The sequence below is a fragment of the Polyodon spathula genome, chromosome 19, assembly GCF_017654505.1.
Source record: "Polyodon spathula isolate WHYD16114869_AA chromosome 19, ASM1765450v1, whole genome shotgun sequence".
Lineage (NCBI taxonomy): Eukaryota > Metazoa > Chordata > Actinopteri > Acipenseriformes > Polyodontidae > Polyodon > Polyodon spathula.
In genome coordinates, this window is record NC_054552.1 from 5,749,452 (window position 1) to 5,773,639 (window position 24,188).

General features: G+C 35.7%; 2 protein-coding genes and 1 long non-coding RNA gene across 3 annotated transcripts in view; 2 read left to right on the forward strand and 1 right to left on the reverse strand.

Annotated features, from left to right (window-relative positions):
- LOC121294940 overlaps positions 1 to 15,480 on the forward strand; it is a 19,370-nt gene extending 3,890 nt beyond the window's left edge. Inside the window, exon 3 of the long non-coding RNA XR_005946839.1 lies at positions 15,361 to 15,480. This is a non-coding gene — a long non-coding RNA (uncharacterized LOC121294940). The remainder of the gene's footprint in view (positions 1 to 15,360) is intronic.
- LOC121294939 overlaps positions 210 to 24,188 on the reverse strand; it is a 126,150-nt gene continuing 102,171 nt past the window's right edge. Inside the window, exon 6 of the mRNA XM_041219163.1 lies at positions 210 to 1,064. Within this exon, the coding sequence (XP_041075097.1) occupies positions 1,049 to 1,064 (16 nt within the window). The 3' untranslated portion in view covers positions 210 to 1,048. The remainder of the gene's footprint in view (positions 1,065 to 24,188) is intronic.
- The window catches only part of LOC121294938 (transcriptional enhancer factor TEF-1-like), a 31,326-nt gene continuing 22,671 nt past the window's right edge, over positions 15,534 to 24,188 (forward strand). The window contains exon 1 of the mRNA XM_041219159.1: positions 15,534 to 15,613. Coding sequence (XP_041075093.1) covers positions 15,607 to 15,613 — 7 coding nt within the window. The 5' untranslated portion in view covers positions 15,534 to 15,606. The remainder of the gene's footprint in view (positions 15,614 to 24,188) is intronic.

Sequence of the window (24,188 nt, forward strand, 5' to 3'; positions counted from 1 at the left end):
TGTGTTTATGTATGAAAAATGTAGAAAGTAAATATCTGCATTTGGAGTAGATCTGCCAGGTTAACCACTGCTGAAAGTAAGGCAATCGATTGAAAGAATTATAAACAGACCCTTGAGATTTGAGCACAGAAATGTTCATTCCTTTGAGAACAGTAATTGTACATTCATGAAGAGATCACTGGGATTATTTTAAACAAGAAAGCTAAAACAGTTTTTTGGCATTAATGAGATCTCTGGAGCAGGGTCACTGTGACCTCCAACTCAAATTGCTGTTGAGAAAACTTTAGCGATTTGAGCTGCAGTGCTGGGTTGTCTGTCTCCGTTTTCATTTAAAAAATAAAAATTGAGATTTTGGGTAACATCAAATCAGGCAGTAGCTTTTAGTACCGTAAGGATTTTTTTATTTTTTATTTTTTAAGTAGATTTTTATGTATTAAACTTGAATATGACATATAAAACATTGTTCCAAACACCCATAACAAAACAATTGTGCACTTTCTCTGTATTATGATGTTAAACTTTAATAAATAGTTGTTATGACTGAGCTTACATTACATAAGGTCATGTTTGGGAAATGAAGAACATTATTTAAGTAAATCAATAACATTTACTTGCATTAAAATGTCAATTTCAAGGTAATGTTATCAAAGGAAGGTTCTTTTGTTTGTTATAATACTCTTAATTCTTTCTTCTGTAGTCTAGTAAATGTAAACATTTTCTGTGTATTGTTTTAAAGTGTTTTGTAAGGCTTTAATTAATTAATAAAAGAAGGCCTGATGTGTTTTAGACCAAGTGTTTAACGTTATGTTGCATATTGTAATGAAAGCATAAAATGACAGTGGGCACAAAGGGCAGAATGCAGAGCCTTCGTGATGAAGTGAAAAGAAGCCAGGTGTTTTAAATAAGCTGCACTGTTGACTGGGTTGCTTGTAAGGCAAAAAATAAATAAAAATAAAAGGCTAATTGTCTTTGCCATAGTTGTGGCAGTATGCGAAATGGTGCTGAATCGCAGAAGCCAAGCAGCCTGATTCTGAAGTTGACATCTGGTTTAGTCTTCTATGCACCTGTAGAAGAAAAAGAAAATGCAAATATACATGCTCGCTTGCTCTTGCCCTCTGCTCTCTGAAAATTCATGCTAACGATCATTTGTCAAACACTGTGCTTTCCAGTCTATGTCTGGAACAGCCTATTGTTATGCCAGCAACAGGCGGTAGTGTGCGTGGCACCATATGGCCAGTGTGTGCTTCAGATAAGCTATCTGTTAATTTAGCTTATCCATAGCATTTTAATATGCTTCATATTTGAGTCACCAACTGTTTTAGTTTTTTTTTTTTTTTTTTGGGGGGGGGGGGGATTATTTTGAAGCAAATGCTAACATCTTTTTGTTCTGTGGAATCTCTTCACTCTTCAGTTATGTTAAATCAGTTGACACTTATACTTATTCTTTGCACACAGTAAACATTTTAACACTTTTTAAAAAAATTGATTATAGGCGAGCATTGCCAATGTATCACATACTGTATTTACAAATGCAGAATTCCATTTACTGTTTACCATTAAACTAGTCAATTTTAATAGTTTACTCTTATTTTTAAGATTTTTTTTTTTTTTTTTTACTATAAAAAGTTCATAAGATTGGGTGCATATAGATATAAAGCTTAACCATTTGCTGAATATTTTAAAAGCTCCAGGACCCTGTACTAATCTGCAGTAATTAGCATGATCAGTGTTTCTGTTCTGCCAGATGGATCTGCAATCACAGAGCAGTGAAATAGTGTTTCAGTTTAGTCTCGTCCATGAAGAATAATCAAAAGTCCTGCTCAGACCACACCGTTGATCTTTTTCTGTGATCTGGCAGATTAAACACACATACTTAGGCCATGTTCATTGAAGAAGGTGTTTCTTTTCTGATTAAAACACATATCCGTTAGTCATGGAACAGTTAGCAAAGTCTATCCAATGAAATTATTCCCAAAGTATGAATGACAAGCACTTCAGCCTATAAGCCAAATAAAATATTAGCTTGTGAACAGCCAATAAAATAATCCTGTACTTGAAAGCTCACTTTTGAGGATCAAACACACATTAGCTCTTTAGTAGCATGTTGTGTGTGGTTCCAGTTAGACGGTATGTGATATTCTGCTATCAGAAGTGGTTCTCTGATACATTTCCCTCATCGTTCAAATTTATTTAAGACCAAGACACATCACATGATGTTTAACAAGTAACACATCTAATGCAACTAAGGTAGAAAGATTGTTCGGGTTATCGATTCTAAATTAAATCCAATTGGATTTTTATTGATGAACTGATGATAGGAAGGGGTAGGGCACACTGCACATATTTTTAATGGATCTATCTGTAGTATTGACCTGTACTGTAATTAGTCATGCTGTGTTTGAAGTTGTCCGAGAGTTTCTGGACAAATCTCAAAATTCACCTGAATGTTTATTTTTTTTTACTGTTATGCTTTATTTATCTGTCTAAGACTGTGTTACAATTTCATGTAAAACTTTGCATGTGATGACTCTTATCTCTGCCCTCTGGGTCTTTCTGTTTGCCGTGCCTCAGAATGTATTTCTGTGTACTTCAGTTTCTCTCTTCTTCTCCTCTTTGCATAATACACGCTTGTGCCAGTCCAATATGCCTGCTTTGATCCTGTGGGTATGCCTTAACTGTGCAAACAATATAAGATTGCTTTTTTGTTTGCTTGAAATGCTGTTTGGATAAGTACAGTATGATGTAGCATTGTATTTTATTAACATTTCTAAGCACTTTCAGCTGGGTTGAAGACCTATAGCTAGGCCTCAAAGCACTGAGGTAAACTCTGTCACAAAGGGAATTTTTATTATGGTCTGCTGCTCTGCTGTTTAGTAAAGGCTTCGAGAGGCAAATGGTGAATGCTAAGAAAAAGCTGGAATTGAGACACTGACGTCATCTAAGTAAATCTGCTTTAGGACTATAGCCATAAAATGACTGCCAGCCCAGCCCCTGAGTGCACTTTGGCCTTCTCAATTGCCACTGTGAGTGATTTTCTGACTGAGGTAGTTGTTTTAAAATGTAAATATTAAAGCTGCATTAATTGTGTGTGTTTTTATTTTTTTTAAGTGATGGTTGCTAGACACATGGTTCAGTATGCATACCAACCAGGCGTTTCTATATTTAAAAACACACAGGTCTTAGATCAAGATAAATTAAATATGCGCCTGGTTTAACAGACCCAGAGTTTGGACTGCAGAACATTTATCTGAAGAAGCTGAAAAGTGAAAGAGAAAATGCAATTGTGTTGACAAATTTCTGTAACAGAACGCATCCACTATCTTCCATAACTATTGTTTTGATTGGCGTTTAAGTAGTAGACAGATCTTAGAGAAAAATTGGACCTCGTAGTGTGTGACTAACTAACGGACCACATGGGTCCTATGGCTGCGATAGAGCTGAGGGCTGGATAAATGGTCTATGAACACTGCCATTTATAGGTTATCTTCCAATAAAGTGAATTGCAGTGATGTCCGTTTTCCAGAATCCCCTGAATAATACATGGAGGCATATATTGAAATAATTGTATAGCCAACTATTAGAATCCTGTTTCCAAGAAGAACCATCATCTAAGCTTTTTTGTTCATTGTTATTGTAGGTCTAGTACAGTAAACTGTAAACCACGGGTTCAGCAGTTTGCAGCAATGAGATCATTTAAACCACGTGCCAAGCTTTATCTTCCTTTTCCAAAAAGTTGCTAATTCTGGTTGCTTTTGTAAGTAATTGTTGTTTCCATCGAGAATGGGCATCTTACAAATTGTTTAAGTTCATAGTCCCCTGACCAGAGACATATGAAAAACCAATATCTAATCCATGAATAATTAGATGAGTCAGTTCCTGAAACCACTGTAAACCTCAGAGTTCTTGGCCATGGCCAAAAGCAGGAAATCCAGGCTTCAATAGCTTCCTTTCCCAGTGCTTGCTATGGCAGTATTAGCGGTTAGCATGTGCTGCTTTTGCAAGCAATAGGAAGATGTATGTCTGTGGAACAGGCACTGAATCACTTCATTTACTGAAACTGTTTATAATTTGTGGTCTTTATTCAAATGTCAGTCGATCTGGCTTGCTAGCATTGTGTTCCAATCTCTTACTGTAATAAAGCTGTTAAAGTCAATTAACAGCTGTAGTATCGTTGTGTGAAATGCGCTCTTTATAGACTTTTGACAATGGCTTGATAGATTTTTCTTAGTTGCTCTAACTTTATAAAAGTTTGAGCTTATTTGCACATTATTGACCATTAGTATGCATAGTGGAGTCCACACCAGACTGCATCAGGACCTATTTTATGTATATTGATGTAAAACTTGAGTTTGTGGAATTCTGTTTTTATAACTACGCACACTGATTTAAGTATACAAAATAATAATTGCAGGAAACTATATTTTTTAGGCATGCACATTGAATTTGCTGTAGATCCATCCCAGTAAACTATTTTTATTCAATCATATCTTAATTAGTGGTTTGAGTCTTTGGCCTTTATACATATTGTACTGTATTGCAGGAAAAGAATGCTACTTTATTAGGTAAACCAAAATCTAAAGATTGGTAGACAAGGGGACCTAATGATCAAGAAGAAACTACAAAGAAATACTGTATCTGCTTTTCTCCCAAGCACTTGCGGAGGGCCTAATACTCTGAATACCGTTTTAAAACTAGGTGTTTTATTTTATGATAATGGTGATGATGAATATATTTAGTGACAGAATTCAAGGCAGCTTTTAAGGACATATTGCTCATTGGAACATACAATTGCTAATGTTTAAGAGGTTTTGGGGGGGGGGGGGGGGGGGGGGGGGGGGTTGCACCTCTTTTCTGGAAATGCTTTTTTTATGGCTCTCATTAAAATGAATGGTTCCTTTGTGCTTTTGAATGGGACTCTAAAAAACATGAAAAAGCAATGTCAGTTCAGTTCTGACTGTTCAGTAGTTGTGTAGATCAGTTGCTAGTACTGTGCTGTGTGTTGACTATACTAATCCATGGTAAAGTATAAATACAGTACAGAGGGAACTTAAACTTGGTTAAAGTGTTATTTTGCTGAGTGTTTCAGTACCAGTAACAAATGGGTAACTTTTGGGTATTGATGGTTTAGAGACTGAGACTTCTATATAAGTGTAGTGACTTTAAATAATGCATTTTAACAAGAAATTCAAACCCAAACGTCTTGAAATGACAGATAATTGCAGCTTCCTCTGCTCAAACACTGAAATGGAATGAAGGAGGACTGACATGCCTCGTTAGGTATTTAGAAACATAATACTTCGAGGAAATGTAGTTTTTGCAATTATGCAGCTACTTTGCACTGCACTGTGTTTTACTTGAATATAGGTTGGTTAATCAAACAAGCAGTGAAGTTGTACACTGTGATATACACACACTGTAAAAAGGGAGTTTTTTGATGTCCTGATTTCATTTATATTGAATGTTACTAAACATTGCAGATGGATAAGAAGACTGTTGCAGTATAAGAGCTGAGCCCCTTTGAGCTATGGCATGTCGGATGGAACTGCATGTGAAACAGGATAATGGCCACTGTACATACAGCGTTGTGAATAGTTTCCAGAAACTGAATTCGCCTTGTGTAATTAACACAGTGGTGGTAAAAGCTGACATTAGCGCAAGTGGAACAAACAGTGACTTTGTTTTTCATTCTTAAGTGGCTACTCAGCATAGATTCTTTACAGCTGCTAATAAAGGAAAAAATGTTTTCAGTCGAGCCTGTTGTTTGAAGTGCCATTTACTTTGACATTTCTCACATACAGTAGACTGAACCTGTGAGTCAAAGCCCTGTGGCTGCATTCTGTACACAGCATTGCGCAATTTCACAAGAAGCCTTAGATGTATGTACTGTAATGAGTATTTTGAAAAAAAAAAAATCTGTGCAAAGTGCAAAATTTTCAAAGGTGTCCAGAAAAGCAAAAAAAAAAACCTATATATATATATATATATATATATATATATTATATATATATATATATATATATATATATATATATATATATAATATACTTTTTTTTAATAGAAATTATGAAGGACAAGATTATGAATCCTAATACTATTGTTGCAATGTGAATGGTGCAGCAGTGTACTGTCGCTGTGCCAAAAGCACATGATACATGCAGTAATATTTCTTACAGTTAATGTAATGGATTGATTCATACGGTCTCTGCAGTACAGATATAATGTTATTGATAAGTCATAAAGTAAATTTGACAGATTTATTTAAAAGAACTAAAATGAGGAATGAGATAGGGTATAAGGCAGACTAGGTATTTGTGGCATTCTTTTCTTTTTCATTCCAGGTCTATAATGGGATCCAAGTACATAAATAGTATTTGACAGTCCATGTAAATCAATGCTCTTCTCAACTAACAGAAAATTGATCAAACGGTCTATCACTTTGGTGCTTGACTGAGATTTGAGGTTTACAATTTGAAGTTCTCATCTTTTAGATAGTGATCTGCTGTGAACAGTCCTGTGGGTTTAAAGTACTGTAGCATGAAATGGATGATATGTTATTACCAATAAGAAACACTATACCCAGTTCAGTCATCTGGAAATGTGTATGCTTTTGTTTTTTGGACATTTGTACAGAATGTGTAGCTGTTGTTTTAATCCTTGTTTTTATAGAATTCAAGATAACAACTCGTAAAAAGAAATAATAATAAAGGCAAGTGCACTAAATCTAATGCTTACGAAATTTGACTCGGCATGTCTCTTGTCTTTTAATGTTATTCCGGTCATTTGGAGCAACTGATCCATATAGAATAGATCCTTTATGAGGTTTAATTATTATGACATCTTCACACATTTTTACAGTTTCTTAGCATATGTTTTTTATTTTTTTTAAACAGTACCATATTTTGTCTTAATTTGACAAATCAAATAAACAGTGTATAAAATAAACATATATAAATTGTTTCTCTGTTTACACTGTACTTGGTCCAGATAATAATTTGATCAATAGGCATGATATTCCACAGTATTTGAGATGCTAAGCTAACTGCAAATGGAATTTCGGAAGTGTTCTTATGTTAGTTGTAGCTGTATGCGCCATTCTTCATCAGTGGGCACGATGCATAAGTGGGCATTTCTTAAACAATTATACACAGATTATGCCTCTCTTTTTAAAGCATATGTAGGACAATGTGTTTTATGATAGCCTAATTATAAAACTGTACTTGGCAGCCAGGTCTCTGCTGCTTGGGTCATCACAAATTCATGTGTTCATGAAATCGTTGTGCCACATAGTAAGAGAACAGTGCAGGGGACTCCAAACAGAAAATTGCATTTTAGTCTTGCCATCTGCTTTCTTATTACTCCTGTCCTGAAACGTGTTCTATTCATATAAAGAACCGATTCTTACTCTGCACAACGGAGCCCAGTTTGACATAATGGACTGGTAAGTATCAGCTTTTTAATGGGGTGTCACAGTTACAGCTCATTCCTGAGTAGAAATGCACTTTTCATCTCGTTAATAAGAACATTTCCAGGGCGCTTAGTGTTAAGGGCAGGAGTATGTAATTATCTGTGTGACCACATTGACTGCTGTACAGGTGTCGTTCTTGGCTTTCACAGAAGAGGCTGTAATTAGGGTTATTATATAACCATATCAGGGGTGACATTGTGGTCTTATTATTAATAAGATGTAAAAAGTATGCAACAATAACAGGAAACACAGGTTTGTAATGACCTTTCCAAGTAGTGTATGCTATAGTTAGGTAGAAATGCACATAATTGTAACTAGGTGTGCCAGTACTCGTATTTTCCAAGAAATTACCTTTTAAGAAGTTTTTGCCAGCAGGTATTAATTAAAGCACGCCCATTGATTAGTGTGCTGATTTCAAAACAAGAAAAGCTGCCCTTCCTTCATGTTTACAATAGAGTGCCAGCAACTTAACTCCTGCATTGAGTGTTTAAGAGACGATTGGAAGCAAATTTTCCTGTGCTGACATTTTTACTGCTGTAACAAGGCCATAAACTGACAATGGAAGTACACTGAAAAACTGGCAAATGCAACTGATTCCTATATAAATGTGTCCTTTCATTAAACCTGAGCTACTGTGGAAACTGGAATATGCATTCCTTTGTCGAACTGAATCACAGAGAACACCTTACCCAGGGCTACAGTCCCACAATCCACTGCAGCGGTGACAGATTCCTAACAAAACTAAGGAAATAAACAAACAAACAAAAAAAATCATATCAAAAAGCTGAAAGGTAAGAAATAATCGCTTAGACAATATAAATTAGTTTGTTAGCTTGATCACGACAGGTTCTATATTAAATAACATTGTCAGATTTGTTATTGATTGAAACTCAGTAATTGTCTAAAGGGAAACTGAGGGACCACATTGTTTTGTGTTGAGTAATGAACACATTTTCTATTTATTACCCAATAACTTCAAATTCCTTAAAGGTACTGTAATTGCTCGGAAAATACAAGTTTTGTAACTATTTATTTTTCAACAGTAAAAATAATGAAAATTGATCTGTAACTTGTGTTTATATCTGAATTTATAATAAATATATAATATGTGACACCTTCACAGTAATTGCTTAGGCTTGAAGCTGCCTTACAAAATAGTAAAATTAATTTGATAACCATAAATTATTGTTATTATTATTGACATTTAAAAGGTTACATTAATCTGTGTTACTTTTTATTTTAGCTCAGAAAAAGCAACGTCGATGCAGTTTCATATCGCTGTCCTCAGAGTTGTGATAAAAAGCATATGTATAGGGGGGGTCTGCTAGGGTGTCTTCGGCTCACCACGCACCAGTGACCCCTGTAGACTGGCCGGGCGCCTGCGGGCTAGCATCTAAGTTGCCCAGAGCTGTGTGGTCCTCTGACGCTGTAGTAATTTCGGGTGACAGATTAATGTCTTCTAGGCAATAGTTCAAAGAGACTGAGACATAGAACTAAATATATATAATGGATTGATGACTTTTCTTGTGCTCTAAACTTTCTTCAGATCTTTACACTGAAATCTTGGCACACCTTTTTCTTTCTCTAAATCAGAATAAGTGATAGAAAGTTTTGATTGTTTCTTCTGAACTGATCTCTTACTTGGATCTGTATTTCCACCTCCCTAACATCAGAAAATAACTCCAGCATCTCTATGCGATTCCTTCTTTGTATGCTGTAAACTCAGGCAGACATCCAGGTAAATAATTCTAACCACACCCAAAAAGCACTTGTCCCTCCAAATGTTGGTTATCTGTAACACGATCTACCAGCAAACCTGTTTCTGTACCATTTGGTTTAAACCCTTATTTTTCTAGCCTCTCCTTTTTCAAGGTTTTTATCCCCTAGGGGGTAACAAGGCTGAGCCACAGTTACTCCTGTAGGATTTGCCTTACTAGGGGGTCGGCTCTTCTTTACAGAGTGTGATGTGACTATCTTAACCTCCCCTGAGGCGTGAGGCAGACAACTTAGATGTAAAAACAAATTTAAAAAAACAGTTAACTGGCTTTTCTGGTGCCCAGATGACACCGAATAGACACGTTTACTGTTCATTGTCTGTGCAGCATCACTGATATTCTTACATTATGATATTGTATAAAGAAAAAATTAGCAGATTTAAAAAAAAAAAAAAAAAAAAACAGCACCTTTTTATATGCAGAAAATCTATTGAAGTAAATGCAACCTGATTCCAAGTTTTTACTTAAGCAGTCATGACTCGGTACGACCACGTTTTATGAGATTAATTATTTTCAATGATCAGTAATCATGATGGGCCTGTGGTAATACAAATATTTAGGCACAACTTTAAACGCAGCAAAAACCTCTGCATACTGGACTAAATTCCCTTCACATTAAAACAGGGATTCTGCTGGGTTCAAGCAGAGTTAGGCAGACTAACAGCAGCACATTCATTCTAACTGAAGTGTGTCTTTGTTCCAGTGACGGTGCCCTACGTAACTGGGATATATCAAGAGAGTGAAGGCACCACAGCAAAATGCACTGTATGTAGAATGTCCAAAACTGTTAAACAAAATTTGGCACGAGTTTGGCATGATAATGTGGGAAATAAACAGTTCAGTGATTGAAACAAACAAGTCAGACCATTTAAGACTTTCCAGCATGGTCTATTTATTGTTTTCTATTCTGGTTTGTTTTACTTAGTTTTGTTAAAGTAAACTATTTATAACCAGAAATTTTAATTTCATCCATATTACCAAGAAGCCTGAAGCTAAACAGTTGAGATATTTATTAAAATTGTGCTTTGAATACAAATGATACCATATCAATAAAATAAGCCATTTCAGACAGTGACTAGAAAAAAGAAATCTAGTTTACAAATTAAATTACTCTGGCTCCCAGGTGATCCTTTGCTATGCCCTTTGACATCACGAGATGTATGTCTTGTATAACCTGTTGTCTTCCCATTACAGGCACCATTATAAAGCATGGAACAAGCAATAAAGCTCTAAAAAATGGATTTAGGAAAGAATTCCATCCTTTCAGTATTGCTGCTGTGATACAGAAACTGCCAGTGTTATAACATGCATTGAACTCTTATTACTCAGGTACTGTGCATGAACAGCAAGTGATTTAATTAATCTTCAATGATCAAATAAATGCAATGTTTTTTTTTTTTTCATTTGTTTTATTAAACACTTACCATACTTGTTTTGACGAATACTTAGGTTAAACGCTTCACATTTTAGGTCAAACTAATTCGTGAAACAATCTCGCCAAATGACTCGTCAGAGTAAACAGTTTGCAAATGGAGAGGTGTACTGCAAGCCAGTGTACGCTTTTGGCAAAGCACAGTAAATCAGGTTTTTCCAGTTTACCTTGAAAGACTCTTTTATAGTGGTGATTAAGTTCATTCCCCAAAACTTTTTTTTTTTTTAACAACATCAGGTATATAGAGTACTAGGGATCCCCTCTCCACCTTAGCTCCCAGCTAAAGCTTGTTTGACAGATGCAGTACACCCTGTCCTTTGTCACACGCTTTAGCTGTTACATTAAAAAAATGCTTAAATGCTACACATCGGTTTTGTAACACAGCAACTCGTGTCCACTAACTATTCGCAAAAAATACTGGGTTGCATGATTTAGAAATAATACCAAGAACATCTGTTACTTCCTCCTTAATTCTACTAAACAATGGGAAGGTCAGTTTTCTTTTCAGACAAAACTGCCGGTGCTGGATACTTAGAATGCAATAGAAATATTTCAGGTGTTTTAGTTTGGTGAACCAAGAAGTGAACCATACTGCTTGAATTTTACTATTTCTGATATTAGTTTTGCACCTTTTTCATTTATAGACGTGATTGTATTTAAGTAGAACAAGTATCGGTTGGTAGGTATATGCACTTTACCGCTTCACAAGATAGTATTGCTAAACTGTGGCTAACATGTCAGATGTAAAAGACTTTGAATACACCCTGTTACAAACCTTAACATCCTAGCATTTTAATGGTGTGTGTTTTAATTTTTTTTACATTTTGTATACCATAAAAAATCCTGGCAGATATTAATATTTTAGAAAAACATATCTGACGAAATAGTGCAGTTAGTTCCTTTGACATTTTTAACAAGACCGGGTTGTGCATGTTGGAAAGCAGTGTCAATTCTTTTTTTTTTTTTTTGTAACCCTGCCAAGTTTGCGTACATGTGTTTAATTTGTTAATGAAACAAGACAGAGTGACTTTCTACTATACATCTTTATACATTTGAACCAGGGCACAATTAATTTTAGCTGGGCAGCCTGTGTAGGCGTGTGTCAGCTAATGTAGTGCAAGAGCTTTTATCATCATATTTGTAACAAAGAAGGGCAGGATTCTGGCACAGACAGTATTTACTGTGGGACTCATTCCCTGTGGACTTTTTAAAATGTTTTTGCAAATGAAGACAGTGAACCAGAATCCTTTATTCATTTGCTGAAGGCTGTTCTGCTTGAAAGTGCTTCAGAAGCACAACTTACCCAGCCCTCCTGTTCCTGTTGCTGTGTGCTGAAGGGCAGGCACTTACACAGGGGTGATACAGTAAACCTGCAAAAGGTCATTAGAACTGCAGATGAATTCAAATACCTGGCGTCTGTCAACCATGTTGTGATGCAATATATTGCCATTTTATTTGTGTATGTCACTGGCAGTGGAATGGGAAAGAAATTTCTTGGAAACTCTAAATTGGAGTAGAGTTGAATAGTTGTGATCACAGTATTTAGATGGCACTTCTGGCAGCTGCTGTTTCCAAGTACAATACAGATAGCAGTCCTGTCTGCCAACAGGGTTACCCATTGCTCACCCGTTATGTAAATCATGAGAAGTAATATTCCAAATTAATTGTGTTTTTGTTTTGTTTGTCGTCGTCCCCCCAAGAATACAGAATACATTTTATGAACTGCCATTTGTCATTTTGATTTAACCCAGGCCAGGTGTGCTAACGGTATAGCATGAATACATTTCAGTCAAGGTCAGTAAAATCGAACTAATGGCCCCTACCCTAACGGTTTTCAGTTGCCCTGCTATTTCCCAGGTCTCCGCTGTGGAGGAGAATCTGTTGTCAGGTAGCCCTACTGGGTGCAATAACAAGAATTTGTCACACAGACTCATGAAATTAGGCAAATATGCAGTATTCATTTGCATAACTGCTTGTAAACCAGGTTACTTGCATTTGGAAAGACTGGGTTTGCTTATTGTCTGAAAGTGTCAGCCATTGCCTTTGTAGATTGGTAGGAAATTGATACTGCTTTATAAGGTTACGTTTTCTGTGTAAACATGTAGGCCTGCATTCTGTTTCCTTTTCAGTTTATACAGGAGGCAATGTTATTCTTAAGGGTTTGCATTCAGACAAGACCATATTTAAACATTTCCCCATGTGTTTAATCAGGGTGCCCAAGGCAAATCGTTAAGTACATGTCTTGAAGTTTAACAAATTTTTTTTTTATTTATTTGCTAAATATTTACACCTTCCTGCACTAAATTATTTTATAGAAAGCAATAGGATAACTTAACAGATGTCACTGTCTTATGCTGAACAAAAAAAGGTTGTATGTATGTATGTATGTTTGTGTGTGTGTGTGTGTGTGTGTGTGTGTGTGTGTGTGTGTGTGTGTATATATATATATATATATATATATATATATATAAAATACACACACACACAAGATTAGTTTAGTGGTCTGCTGTTTTGAGTTGTGTTATCTTTCAGTGTCTGTTCTGCAAGTATAGTAATTTTGTCTTGACCTGCATGCAGGTCTGTATTGTTGATGTACGTCAAGGATGGAATATTATCCCTACCTGCAATTCCTGTCTTTGTAGTTAAATATTTTTCAACAAAGATTGATGCTTTTAGAGAATTATTTCAGTTATTACTGTGCAGATTTCTCCATTAAGGATTGTCAATAGAAAACCAAGTCAGGGCTTTTCAGAGCAACTGATTGCTGCTGCTCTTTTAAAACTGTATTAACAGTCCTGTCTGTCATTCAATTAAGCAATTATTACACAATTTACAGAGGAAGAAATGGTAAATGTTTCAAGAGATATGAAAAATATTTCTGAGGTGAAGGAAAAAGTTAATTGAAACCAGAAAGAAAAAGGCTTAATTTACATTATCACATTATGTGTTGCAGTAGGTGGGAACCCTTATACCCATGCAATGATAAGTTAAGGGGCTTTCATTTCTTGCAGAGGAAATTAGGAAACCACCATCACAATAACCAAGTGTCCAAAGCAGCATTGATCTGGTTTTAGAGAACGGTTCTCCTAAGGAACAATGCATATAAAATAATGCGTCGGTCACTTGTTTAAGATGATTTATTCTGTAGTAAATGGCCTTAGTGACATCAACCATGTATAGTGGTTAAGTAGGTTTGTTGAGTATTGATTTTTCAGATGTTCTTTAACAAATATTTGGGTTAATAAATAGCAGCTTCTAAACAACATACCTTGGTTGTGTCACACTGTATTCATCATTCCAGTTACAGTTACAGTTCAGTTCAACAACAGTATCACTTTCTTTTCATGCATTGTATTGCATTGCTGAATAATTATTCTGCTTTTTTTTCATTGCTACTTGCAAACCTTCTTGGTGTCTGTGTCAAACCCTGCCCAAAAACAAATAAACATTTGTAAAAAAAATAATAATAATAATGCAATACAATAGAAAAAGAGAAACTCTCTTAATGATCCGTAGTTACCAGATAGCTTTTGTTTACATGTGTTTGTTGTTTGTTTGTTTTTTAAACCCTGGGGCAAGAGAATAAGCTCAAGCCCAATTTAGAAAATCATTCACCCAGAATGACCAGTGAAAATTCCCAAGTTTGATTGTGCAGTTAAATGGAACTGTTACTGGAGGTGACAAAGTTAAACTGTTAAACAAACTGGGGAATTTGCATCACCTGCTCTTTTGAGAACAGTTCAGTTGTCAGAATGAGGATTCAGTGGACATGTTTATCAGTAAATGTCCTCATTCCTCCTGCAAAATGTTTCGGGATATCAAAGAAAAACATGTTTCTGCGTTTCAAGCTGCAGTATTAAGTCAAGCAACTACATTATGCACATTGCTGGAAGTGATTAGCTATGTAGTTCATTATTCAGTTGAGAAAAAAAAAAAGTGAGCCCCCCCGCCATCAGTTTGCAAGCCAGATCTGCAGTGTCAGCATTCAGCACACAAAAACGGAATTCAGTAAAAGCTCCCTCCACTCAGTGTGAGCTTTTTTCCAACAGCTTGCTCCCATCCCCCTCATAAACTGACATTCTAGAAGAAACATATGCTCCTAGTCCCACTTTACAACAGCTTGTGGTGCATGAGTAGAAACTGACCAAAGTCTCCAAAACTACCTCTTTGGAACACTTGAATATTGTGGAAAACTTTTTTTTTCCTAAATACTACATATTTATAACTTAAGTGAACTGAAGTGGTCTTATTTTATAAAATTTACAGAGATTGCACTAGAAAGTGCTAGTATGCAAATAATACAGCACAGTAAACTTTGTTTCATGGTTCAGTATTTACCTGGATAAAGCGACAGTGACTTTGTAAGAAACACACAACCGTCGTTTTGATTATATTTTGTTATAATTACAGTTCTGTACACAATGATGCAGGTTGTTTTCTTTAATTGGAACTGAATGCCTTAACAGGTAAGTTTACCAATAAACATTCACTGTCCTTGATGTGGTTGACAGATGTTTTGGATAAATCTGCTTATCGTTCATGGTTACATATACAAATTTTTAGGTTTCACTTTTTTTTTTTTTTTTTTAAATATACATTGCCTCAACAAATAGCCACTAATATAGCAATCCTTTTCTATAACCAGATGTATGGCTCGTGATCAAGTCATCTTCTTTTGCGTGTTTCAGGTTTCTCTTTTGTAGGCTCCAGGCTTAGGCTTGGAGAAACCAGCCGTCATCATTGACCCCAGCAGCTGGAGTGGGAGCGAAAGCCCTGCCGAAGACATCGAAAGGCTGAGTGACTCCGCAGAGAAGAGCCTTGACAATGATGCAGAAGGTGTCTGGAGCCCTGACATTGAACAGAGCTTTCAGGAGGCACTGGCTATCTACCCTCCATGTGGAAGGAGGAAAATCATCTTATCAGATGAAGGGAAGATGTATGGTAAGTAACAAGGATTCCCACTGTTACTTCGTGTGGATAGTGGATCTAAAACCTCAGTGGTGCCTAACATGCATGTTTACCTCTCCCTCCAGATTTATATCAAATATGAACAGTTTATCAGATTGTGTGCTGTTAAAGGGTTGCTAAGAATATCGTGTGTCTTTTTTTTTTTTTTTACAAAGTTTGGTTCCTGTTTTAATTTAGACCCACCCTTTGTCGTCCACTAGTAAATTAAAACAATTAATGAATTAATTAACTGTGGTACTGTACAAACAGCTATCTTATGCAGGAAAAAAAAAGTTATTACTGGTGTTGGAGTATTCACAAAGTCATGTTACCCACCAGTGGCAACCAGATATGAATGTCCCCGGCTCTAGAAGTAGGAATCTATAAGTAAACCAGCATGAACTATTAGTGAGAGCAGATGGTACTGCGGCTGCCACCAGCTGTGCCCCTCCCCCATTCCTGGCTGGGTGATGTAATGGAAAGAAAGAATATTTTCTTTCTGTGGTGTTGGAGTCTCTCACAGCCTGTCAGTGTCAAATGAAGGCAGAAAGAACCCTCAGGGCATTAGTTTGCAGCTGTCATGTGACCCCTTTGGCCAAATGAAATGTAAAGTCTGGAAAACAGAGCGTTGTAATGAAGCTTCTCAGCTGCTGGTACAAAGAGATTTTAGACCACAGATCCCCAGTGCATTGTGTTTGCCAAAAAAATATGCTCAGTCTGCACAGGATTAAAGTAAAATAAATACATTTGCTTTGTAAGTTTTAAATGGTTAGCTTTAAATATGCAGCGCCATCATTTTGTAGGAAATTTTAAAATCAGATGCAAACAGTTTATGATTGAAAACATTCCATTTAGTAATTGGCACTGGGAAATGTAATGAATAATAATTTGTAAAAAGTTGTGGAACAGTAACTTTGGGCTGGATTTGAAGGTAGACAATGGATTAATACATATGGCATGCAGTGTGTTAAAGAAACACAGTGAGCAGCACATGTCTGAACTACATTGTAACAATGTTTAATTTACTGGGTACACAGGTATAAAAATCGCCTTGGCATTTTAGGAGCACTTCATTTGAGCCCCAGCTATTAAAATGCGCTTCAGCCATACTGTAAAAAATAAAAATAGGCCTTGAAGTTCATCAATTAAACTATAACTGTATTGCATGTTAAGGAGTGTGGTCTCGCCAACAGCCTCCAGAGTTTAAACTGCTTCTTGTCTCTGCTTGTCTACTGAAATGAAGACAGGATTAAAAAAAAAAAAAAAAAAAAAAAGGTACAGGGATATTTTAATCCTAGTTTTGAATATTGTAAACTGATTTGGCTGTGTGTATAATCAACGTTAGCGTTCACTTTATAACACTGAAGTGCAGACAATTAAATCCAAAGCCTTACACATTGAATATTTTCTGACCTGAAGAAGCCTCAATCCTCTCACACCTCATGTTTGTATTTCCAAACCAGCCTTCTGCTTTTAGGATATACATTATATATTTTCAGTTGATACTATGTTGTCAATAATGAGTAACATGCAATTTATTTTTAAATGTAAGGATTGAAATTAAAGATTGTAACTAATTAATGTAGTGTGATAGATAGCAATTTTTATTTATGTTTGTTATCTAGTGTTTCAGTACACAGTTTTACAAAATACAATACAATACAATCTGCATTGATGGAACACTGTACACATGTAGGATTAGAATTATGTAGTTACAGAAAACATACAATAAGCTCGCTATTATGTTTCTATGCAAAATGCAAATGAAAACTGCTTTCTCTTTTCCTGTCTTGGAACAGAGGTGAATTACCAGGAATCACATTTTTGCAAGCTGTCCTTGTGAATAGATCTGTCTGAAAATATCTGTAATAATATCTGAAGCTTTATCAAGGTTTCCTAAGACTGAATGCAAGTTGCTCACCTGTGTTTTTAAATAAATACATAAATAAATAAAATAATGAACACTGGCCAGGTTTTTATTTTATGCATTGAACTTTAATAATGGATATTTTTTTCTTCCTTATTTTACCTTGAAACCTCAGAATTAATAGAATTGTAGTATTTCAGTTCAGCATGGAACTGATGATTACATTTAACTTCTTGTTCATTGGAAGATCAGTCAAGGTCAAGGATTTCATTTTCCTGAAGTCCTGGGTTATTTATTATAAATATTTCTATCAAATGTTCTTGATTTTGTAGGTAAAGAATTGTGGCCTCTTTAGTACATTTTTTTTTTATTTCAATCAGCCAAACAACCAACCAATTAGGACTGCAACAAAGGGATACGTTTTGACCTTCGAAGGTTCGGAACACGTTACTGAAGGATAGTTCGCACCTTCGTTTGCTGCTGCTTGTGGTTTTATATACATTAAGCTTGCATTGCAGCAGCCCCAACTGCAGTGGTCTTGGGTAAAACAAATCTTTTATTCAACAGTTGCAGTTTGTCAGTTACATTTTACTACAAATAAAAATATTAATAATATGAACTTACACTGTCAAGTGACCCTAGAGATTGGTCGCTTGCACAGTTTGCATTCAACTTTTTGTTTTGGTTGTCTGGACATTTAACAAAAAAATCCCACACAGCAGAGGGGTTTTGAGACTTGTCGTACAATACAGCTTACACTATAAACGCTTTGCTGTCAAGGTGGCGAATTAAGAAATTAAAGGTTTGACTCTGGAAAACACGAGCTGTAGGGGGGAGGGGCAGACGGTGCTCAGTTAAAATTTATTGTTAGCATACTTTTTGTATGTTTTCAAACATATTCTACCATAGCACTTCTCTTACACTGTCTTGTACCCTAGGTATTCAGTACATATTTTACTGATACTATACCCTGCAACATACACGGCAGCAGCGCCATGTAGAGTTGTTATGCATACTGATTTGGTAAAGGATTTTAATACGACAATTTTTGTTTATGTAATATGCATTGCAGAAATCAAAAGCTTGAATTTGTGCATTTGAATGACATTTAACCTGTGATTTATAGTATTCATACATTGCCAAACGGTTTCTGCTTAAACAGCCCTGCAATCAATCAGTCAGTTCCTCAGACTGTTGAGGCTAATAAACACTATTCCTTCTGGTGTTTTACAAGACTTCACATGTTAATCACAGCACTGATCACTGTCACCAAATTGTAGTGATTCTTTCCCTTCTTCTCTATGATTTTATGGTAACTTAGTGTTGCTTTGCATTTTATTCTTGGTGTACCTTTCTTAAGCACGTCAATTTTTAGAAACACTTAGAACAAGTAGCAGGGTTTCAAAAAAAAAAAAATAGCATTCTACATCCCCTTGTGTTTCTGCAACTGTTTAAATAATGTACCTGTAATTTTATTTTCATTGTTAACATCCTGATTTTTACACTTATAACTTTTAAAGTCTGTTTCAAAGCTTGTTTCAAAATGTCTGCTCTAGTGCACTGGGGTTTGAGATCTGCCCACTAAATCACTGCAGGAAGAGCGAAAAAACAAACAACAAACAAAAAAAAAAAAAAAAAAAACCCCGTACCACAAGATGGATCACTATTGCTGTGTTACCTGTTTGACAATGTGGGCAGTAATCCGCGCTAGAGCGGGCATTTTAAAAAGGGCTTTGAAACAGACTTTAAAATTTTATAAGAGTAAAAAGCTGTCAGGATGTTAATTAAAATTACAAGTATAATATTTAAACAGTTATAGCAACACATGGGGATGTGTAACGCTATATTTTTCAGAACTCTGTTACGTGCTCTTTAAATACCCTTAGATACTAGATGCATGCTTGTAGTTTCTAAATTCAGATCCTTTCAAAAGTAGCAAGATTCCTTTGATGGCATGGTATTGTATATTTAACAGGTAATCTCATTTTTTTTCTTTAAAAAAAAATAAAAAAAACATGCAGCTGAAACATCACAACAAAGCAGTAATGAGTACATTTCTGTTCATTTCGAACAAAGTATTTTGCTTGACATCTCTTGTTCTTATGGCATCTGCAACCGAAGCAAAGGCTCAGGTATTTTAGCAATGAGAGACTTGTGGATTGCGTAAGATGTTATGCATTGCTCACTATGAGAAACGCAGTCCTGAGTGCCCTTAAGCCCTTTGTTCTGTTGGCTGAATACAGTTAATTAGCAACTGTCTCTATAGCAACTGCATCTTAGTTCAAAACAATGTCTAATTTTTGCAGCTAAGCTTATCATACTGTTTACCTGAAGGGCTTTTTGCTGCTTTGAGTCTCATTTGAGCTGGCTCTCTGCCTGGATTTAGAGGTTAATTGTGAAGACAGCAGAAGCACTGTGGTAGCTGCATTGTAAACACTGCTCTTTAGTCCTGATTTCTAGTGTAGGTGTGGTCAGTATTTACAGATAGAAAAAGGTTGTGGAACCTAACTGTGTCCAGCCTTTGTGTGTTGGGATACAAACGAGCCGTCCAACCAACAAACTTAGATGTTTTTGTCAAACTTTTAATTTGCTTGAAATTAGCACAGAGTGTGTTTGGTGCATCGTGACAGCCGAGTAAATGAAGGAGCCTAACTTATTAGCTCTAACTACTTTTACAATGTGTGAAGTGGCCATCTGCTTGGTGACTTTTGGGCTTTCTGTCTGCATTTCTTAGTTTTTCTGTGGCTTGAAGGATATATTTTAAGAAGAGCATTTATAATGTACTAACAGACAAAGATACTTTAAACATGAGAAATAAAAAATAGATAAAAAAAATGAAGAGACAGGAGTGGGCAAAATTTATAAAATAAATGTATAGGATATACATCAGCTAAAGTGCTGCAGTGCGGCACAGTTTGTTTTCAAAAGTACATTTTGAGTCAATCAATGTTATTGTCATGATAGATCTTGGGTGATTTTTGCGAGAGCAGAACCACACAAATTAATATTTATTTATGAAAACAGCAGCATTGAGAAGATGGAACCAAACGTTCTTATGCAGTGTGCCCATGTGGTGACGAGTTCTCTTACCCAGTCGCCTCATGAGAAATTGGGAGTTTGTTTTGCCACCATAGGCAACCGCAATGAGCAGTGTTGTGTGAGGCACTGCCATTATGGATTCTGTCCTCTATGGGCTCTTTTGCATAGTGGTTAAGAGGCTTGATCTCATTGCCACCAGTTTTAACATTGCAACCTCTTATCAGTTTAGATTTAAATTAATGTTTGTTTGGAAGGGGTTATAATATCCTTAAACGTGTGGCAGCTGGTCTCCATGTTTTTAATGTCTGCTAAGGAATAGCTCGTCCTCTTGGGAGTTGATTCTACTTTGGTGACCTGAAACTGAATTTCCATCAGATGGCTGGTAAATAATGTCTCTACCTTAAAACTAGCTAACTTTGGCACTAGGAGTACATTTAGATTATGCCTTATAACAGCTTTTAATAAGTACTAAATAAGAAAAAAATATATATCTAACTGTGAATGCCTGCATTAGAACAGCATAAATAATCTATTATATTTATCACAGTTGTTATGTTATTTGGTGCTTATTAGAAGTTGCTCTATGGATTGCAGTGTCATAATTAAAACAGTCCTTGGATCCGGGTAGAGATGTCAAGGATCGTATTGGCGTGATGCCCGAGCTGTTCCTTCGTGTTCTAGAACACTCCCTCCAAGGCAGGTATTATTCAGTGGGAAATGCACGTGCAACTCTCTAAGTACTTCACACACCATAAGTAAATGGGAGTTTACAAGCCTGTCCAGACTTATCTGTACTGGAAAAAAAAAAAAAAAATCTGATTTGGAGAGGGCTTGCTCATACGTCAAGCACATTGGGGGAAACCCTGTTATTTGAATGGCATTTTAGGTAGCACAGTATACCTTGCTTTGAGCTACGTTTTTTTTTTAGGTGAATGGAGGGGGGGGACGGACATATATTACATTGTAGTAATGTGAATGCAATGCATTTATACAAGCCAATCTTTTATATTGTCCATGTTTAGTGTTTAATGTAGGGCTATCCTGATGCAGATAAGGGTGCATTACTTTTTGAATAGTTAAAGTTGATTAAGTTACTAACTTTGCTCACACATAAAAAGATTTAAGAACATCTGAAAAATGTTCAAAATGATTGTGGCAATGGAAGCTGTATAGACTAGCACGATTTGCAGATAAAGTTGCAATTTACTTGGGATAAAAATATTTCCCTTTTTGGGTGGCTTACTGCACACACTTCAGAGGACAGAGTGTGTTCATCTTCGCACTTCCCTTGGCACCAAATGTCCACTGAGAGTTTAAACCAAGTACTTCAGATGGGAGTTGCTAAAGACAAGTTAAAATCCTTCCTCTGGCATTGTGTAGCCAGCAACACCACATGTTTGGTCTTGTACGCCTAGTTTTACTACGATTACATTACAAGGTCACACTACACAGATATTCTAGTTTTCTTTTGTGTTTTAATATGCAATCCTCCTACATAAATACATCAAGAGGCCAGTCGAACACACTAAGTGATGATAGATCAGCTATGTCAGATTATTCTGTTTTATTGTACACAGTAAGGCCTTGTCTACTTCGATTTTAGATATTTCCGACCCACTCACTGTATTTAAAAGCCACAAACAAAGCTGCTGTCTGTGTGAAGTTAAAGACAGGCTGTCCCTTGCCTATGAAAGAACCAACAAAATGGAAGAAAAAAAGACCTATGGCTTAAAGGAACCTGTTGATGTACCTTTAAAAAAATAAGCTTGAGGTGTTTTTCTTTCAGTTTCATGGTGTTGTTAACTTGAACAATGCCTAACGTTGACAGTGTAGCCATATCTCTCTGCACCTGGTTTTAAGAAAAATTACACAGATCTGTGTTTCATCATAAGCTTTTACATCCAGGAAGCCAAGTGTGTAAAGTAGGGGTGTACTTAAAGATACAATTTCCCTTTTAAAATACTTTTTAAGGGTTTGGTGGGCCTAGAAAAATGTACCTTATTATAATGGGTTGTCCTGCATATTATCTTGAATTGAAATCTAATGAAATATGTCTTGAAATAGATTATATCGTTTGATCTATGTTGTCTGGATAATTTTAATTGGCCAGCTGTAACGCAAAAAACATTTTTTTTCCACACTTTATGCTGTGATAAGAATTGACTGGTAGACAAATGTTCATTGCAAACAACCAGGATATTATGTATCCATTACACCTCCATGATTTTAATGTTGTTTACAAATATTTTGTGGCTATTGCCCAGTATTGCTTTTCACACCTGTGAAAGGAGAGCTCTCACAAAAGACACCAAAGATACTCCGGATCAGCAGCCCAGCAGCTGTAATACCAGGTCCTGGAAAGGTTTGTAAACCAAGCAGAAAAAGCTACCAGGAAAGCTTCCTTTGAGAAGGTGTTTGTGTGGTGTGGGGTCTGATTCTGAATCGATTTCCAGGATTTAGCCAGGGTACTTGAGTCTGAGACCATTCTAGTTAGGCATGTGAAGTCAAAGTTGAAAATCATGAGCAGTTAAATGTGAAGGGTTTGGTTTTCAAGAGTCAGAGATCATGAGTTCAGAGGTTGCATCTCCTTCTGTTGAATTGTCATGTTAAAAAAATATATATAATTGGAGTTTTCACTGAAAGACATTGCTTGGTTGAAGCTGACACATGACTGTCCTTAACTGGATAATTGCTTTTTTCCCTTAGGCTAAAACAGCATAGTTTTCTAATGTTTGTGTGTAATATAATTTAAATTGGAATAGATCTGAATGCCTTTTTTTGTCCGTGTTGGTGTAGAAAATGTGTTTGGTTAATACAAGCAATGATATTCAGTGCTGTAATTTTAAAGAGTGTTGTTCATTGCTTTTGATTTGTCTTACCAAACAAATGAAATGACTTTCACGTGTAATGGCTAAACTTTGAAAAACAGATGTACACAATGACATTTCTGTATAAATTTAAAATAAATATATTTGATTGTGACATCTTTTAACATATGTATTATCATTTAAATCATTATATATATATATATATATATATATATATATATATATATATATATATATATATATAATAGTATATATATATATTGCATTCCAACTGAAGTAATAAAAATAGCTTTTGAACTTAAATATATATTTTTTGCTTTAAAAAGGTACTAACCTTATTTTTTTTATGTTTTATGTGTAATCCTGTTTATAAAAAAAACTAAAATAAAAATTTGCTTCAGGTGCATCATTTTTCCAAGATTGCTGCTAATCCCTTATTTACTTAGGTGTTTAGAAACAGCTGTAAAATTATGCATTCATAAAGCTATGCAAACACTTGCATATTGCATTGAGCCACGGTGGAAACAGATGATTTCTTCCTGTTTTGCAGGATAATGAATTTCCCCACCTGAACCTGCTGTAGTGTAATGAACAAACCATGCATTAATGAGTTTTTTTTAGTTTTTGACTTTTCATTGAAAGTGCAACAGAGGTGTCGGCTTACATGCCAGGTGTCTTGACTAGATGGCCAACTCCAGCAGGGGTGTTAATTACAAAGATGTTGCAATGTAAAACCAATCAGTTATATTGCTTTCTTATCTTAAAACACAATGCACTTAATGCTGTCAATATTAAACTGAACAGATTTGCATTTCAGGATAGTGTATGTGTATAT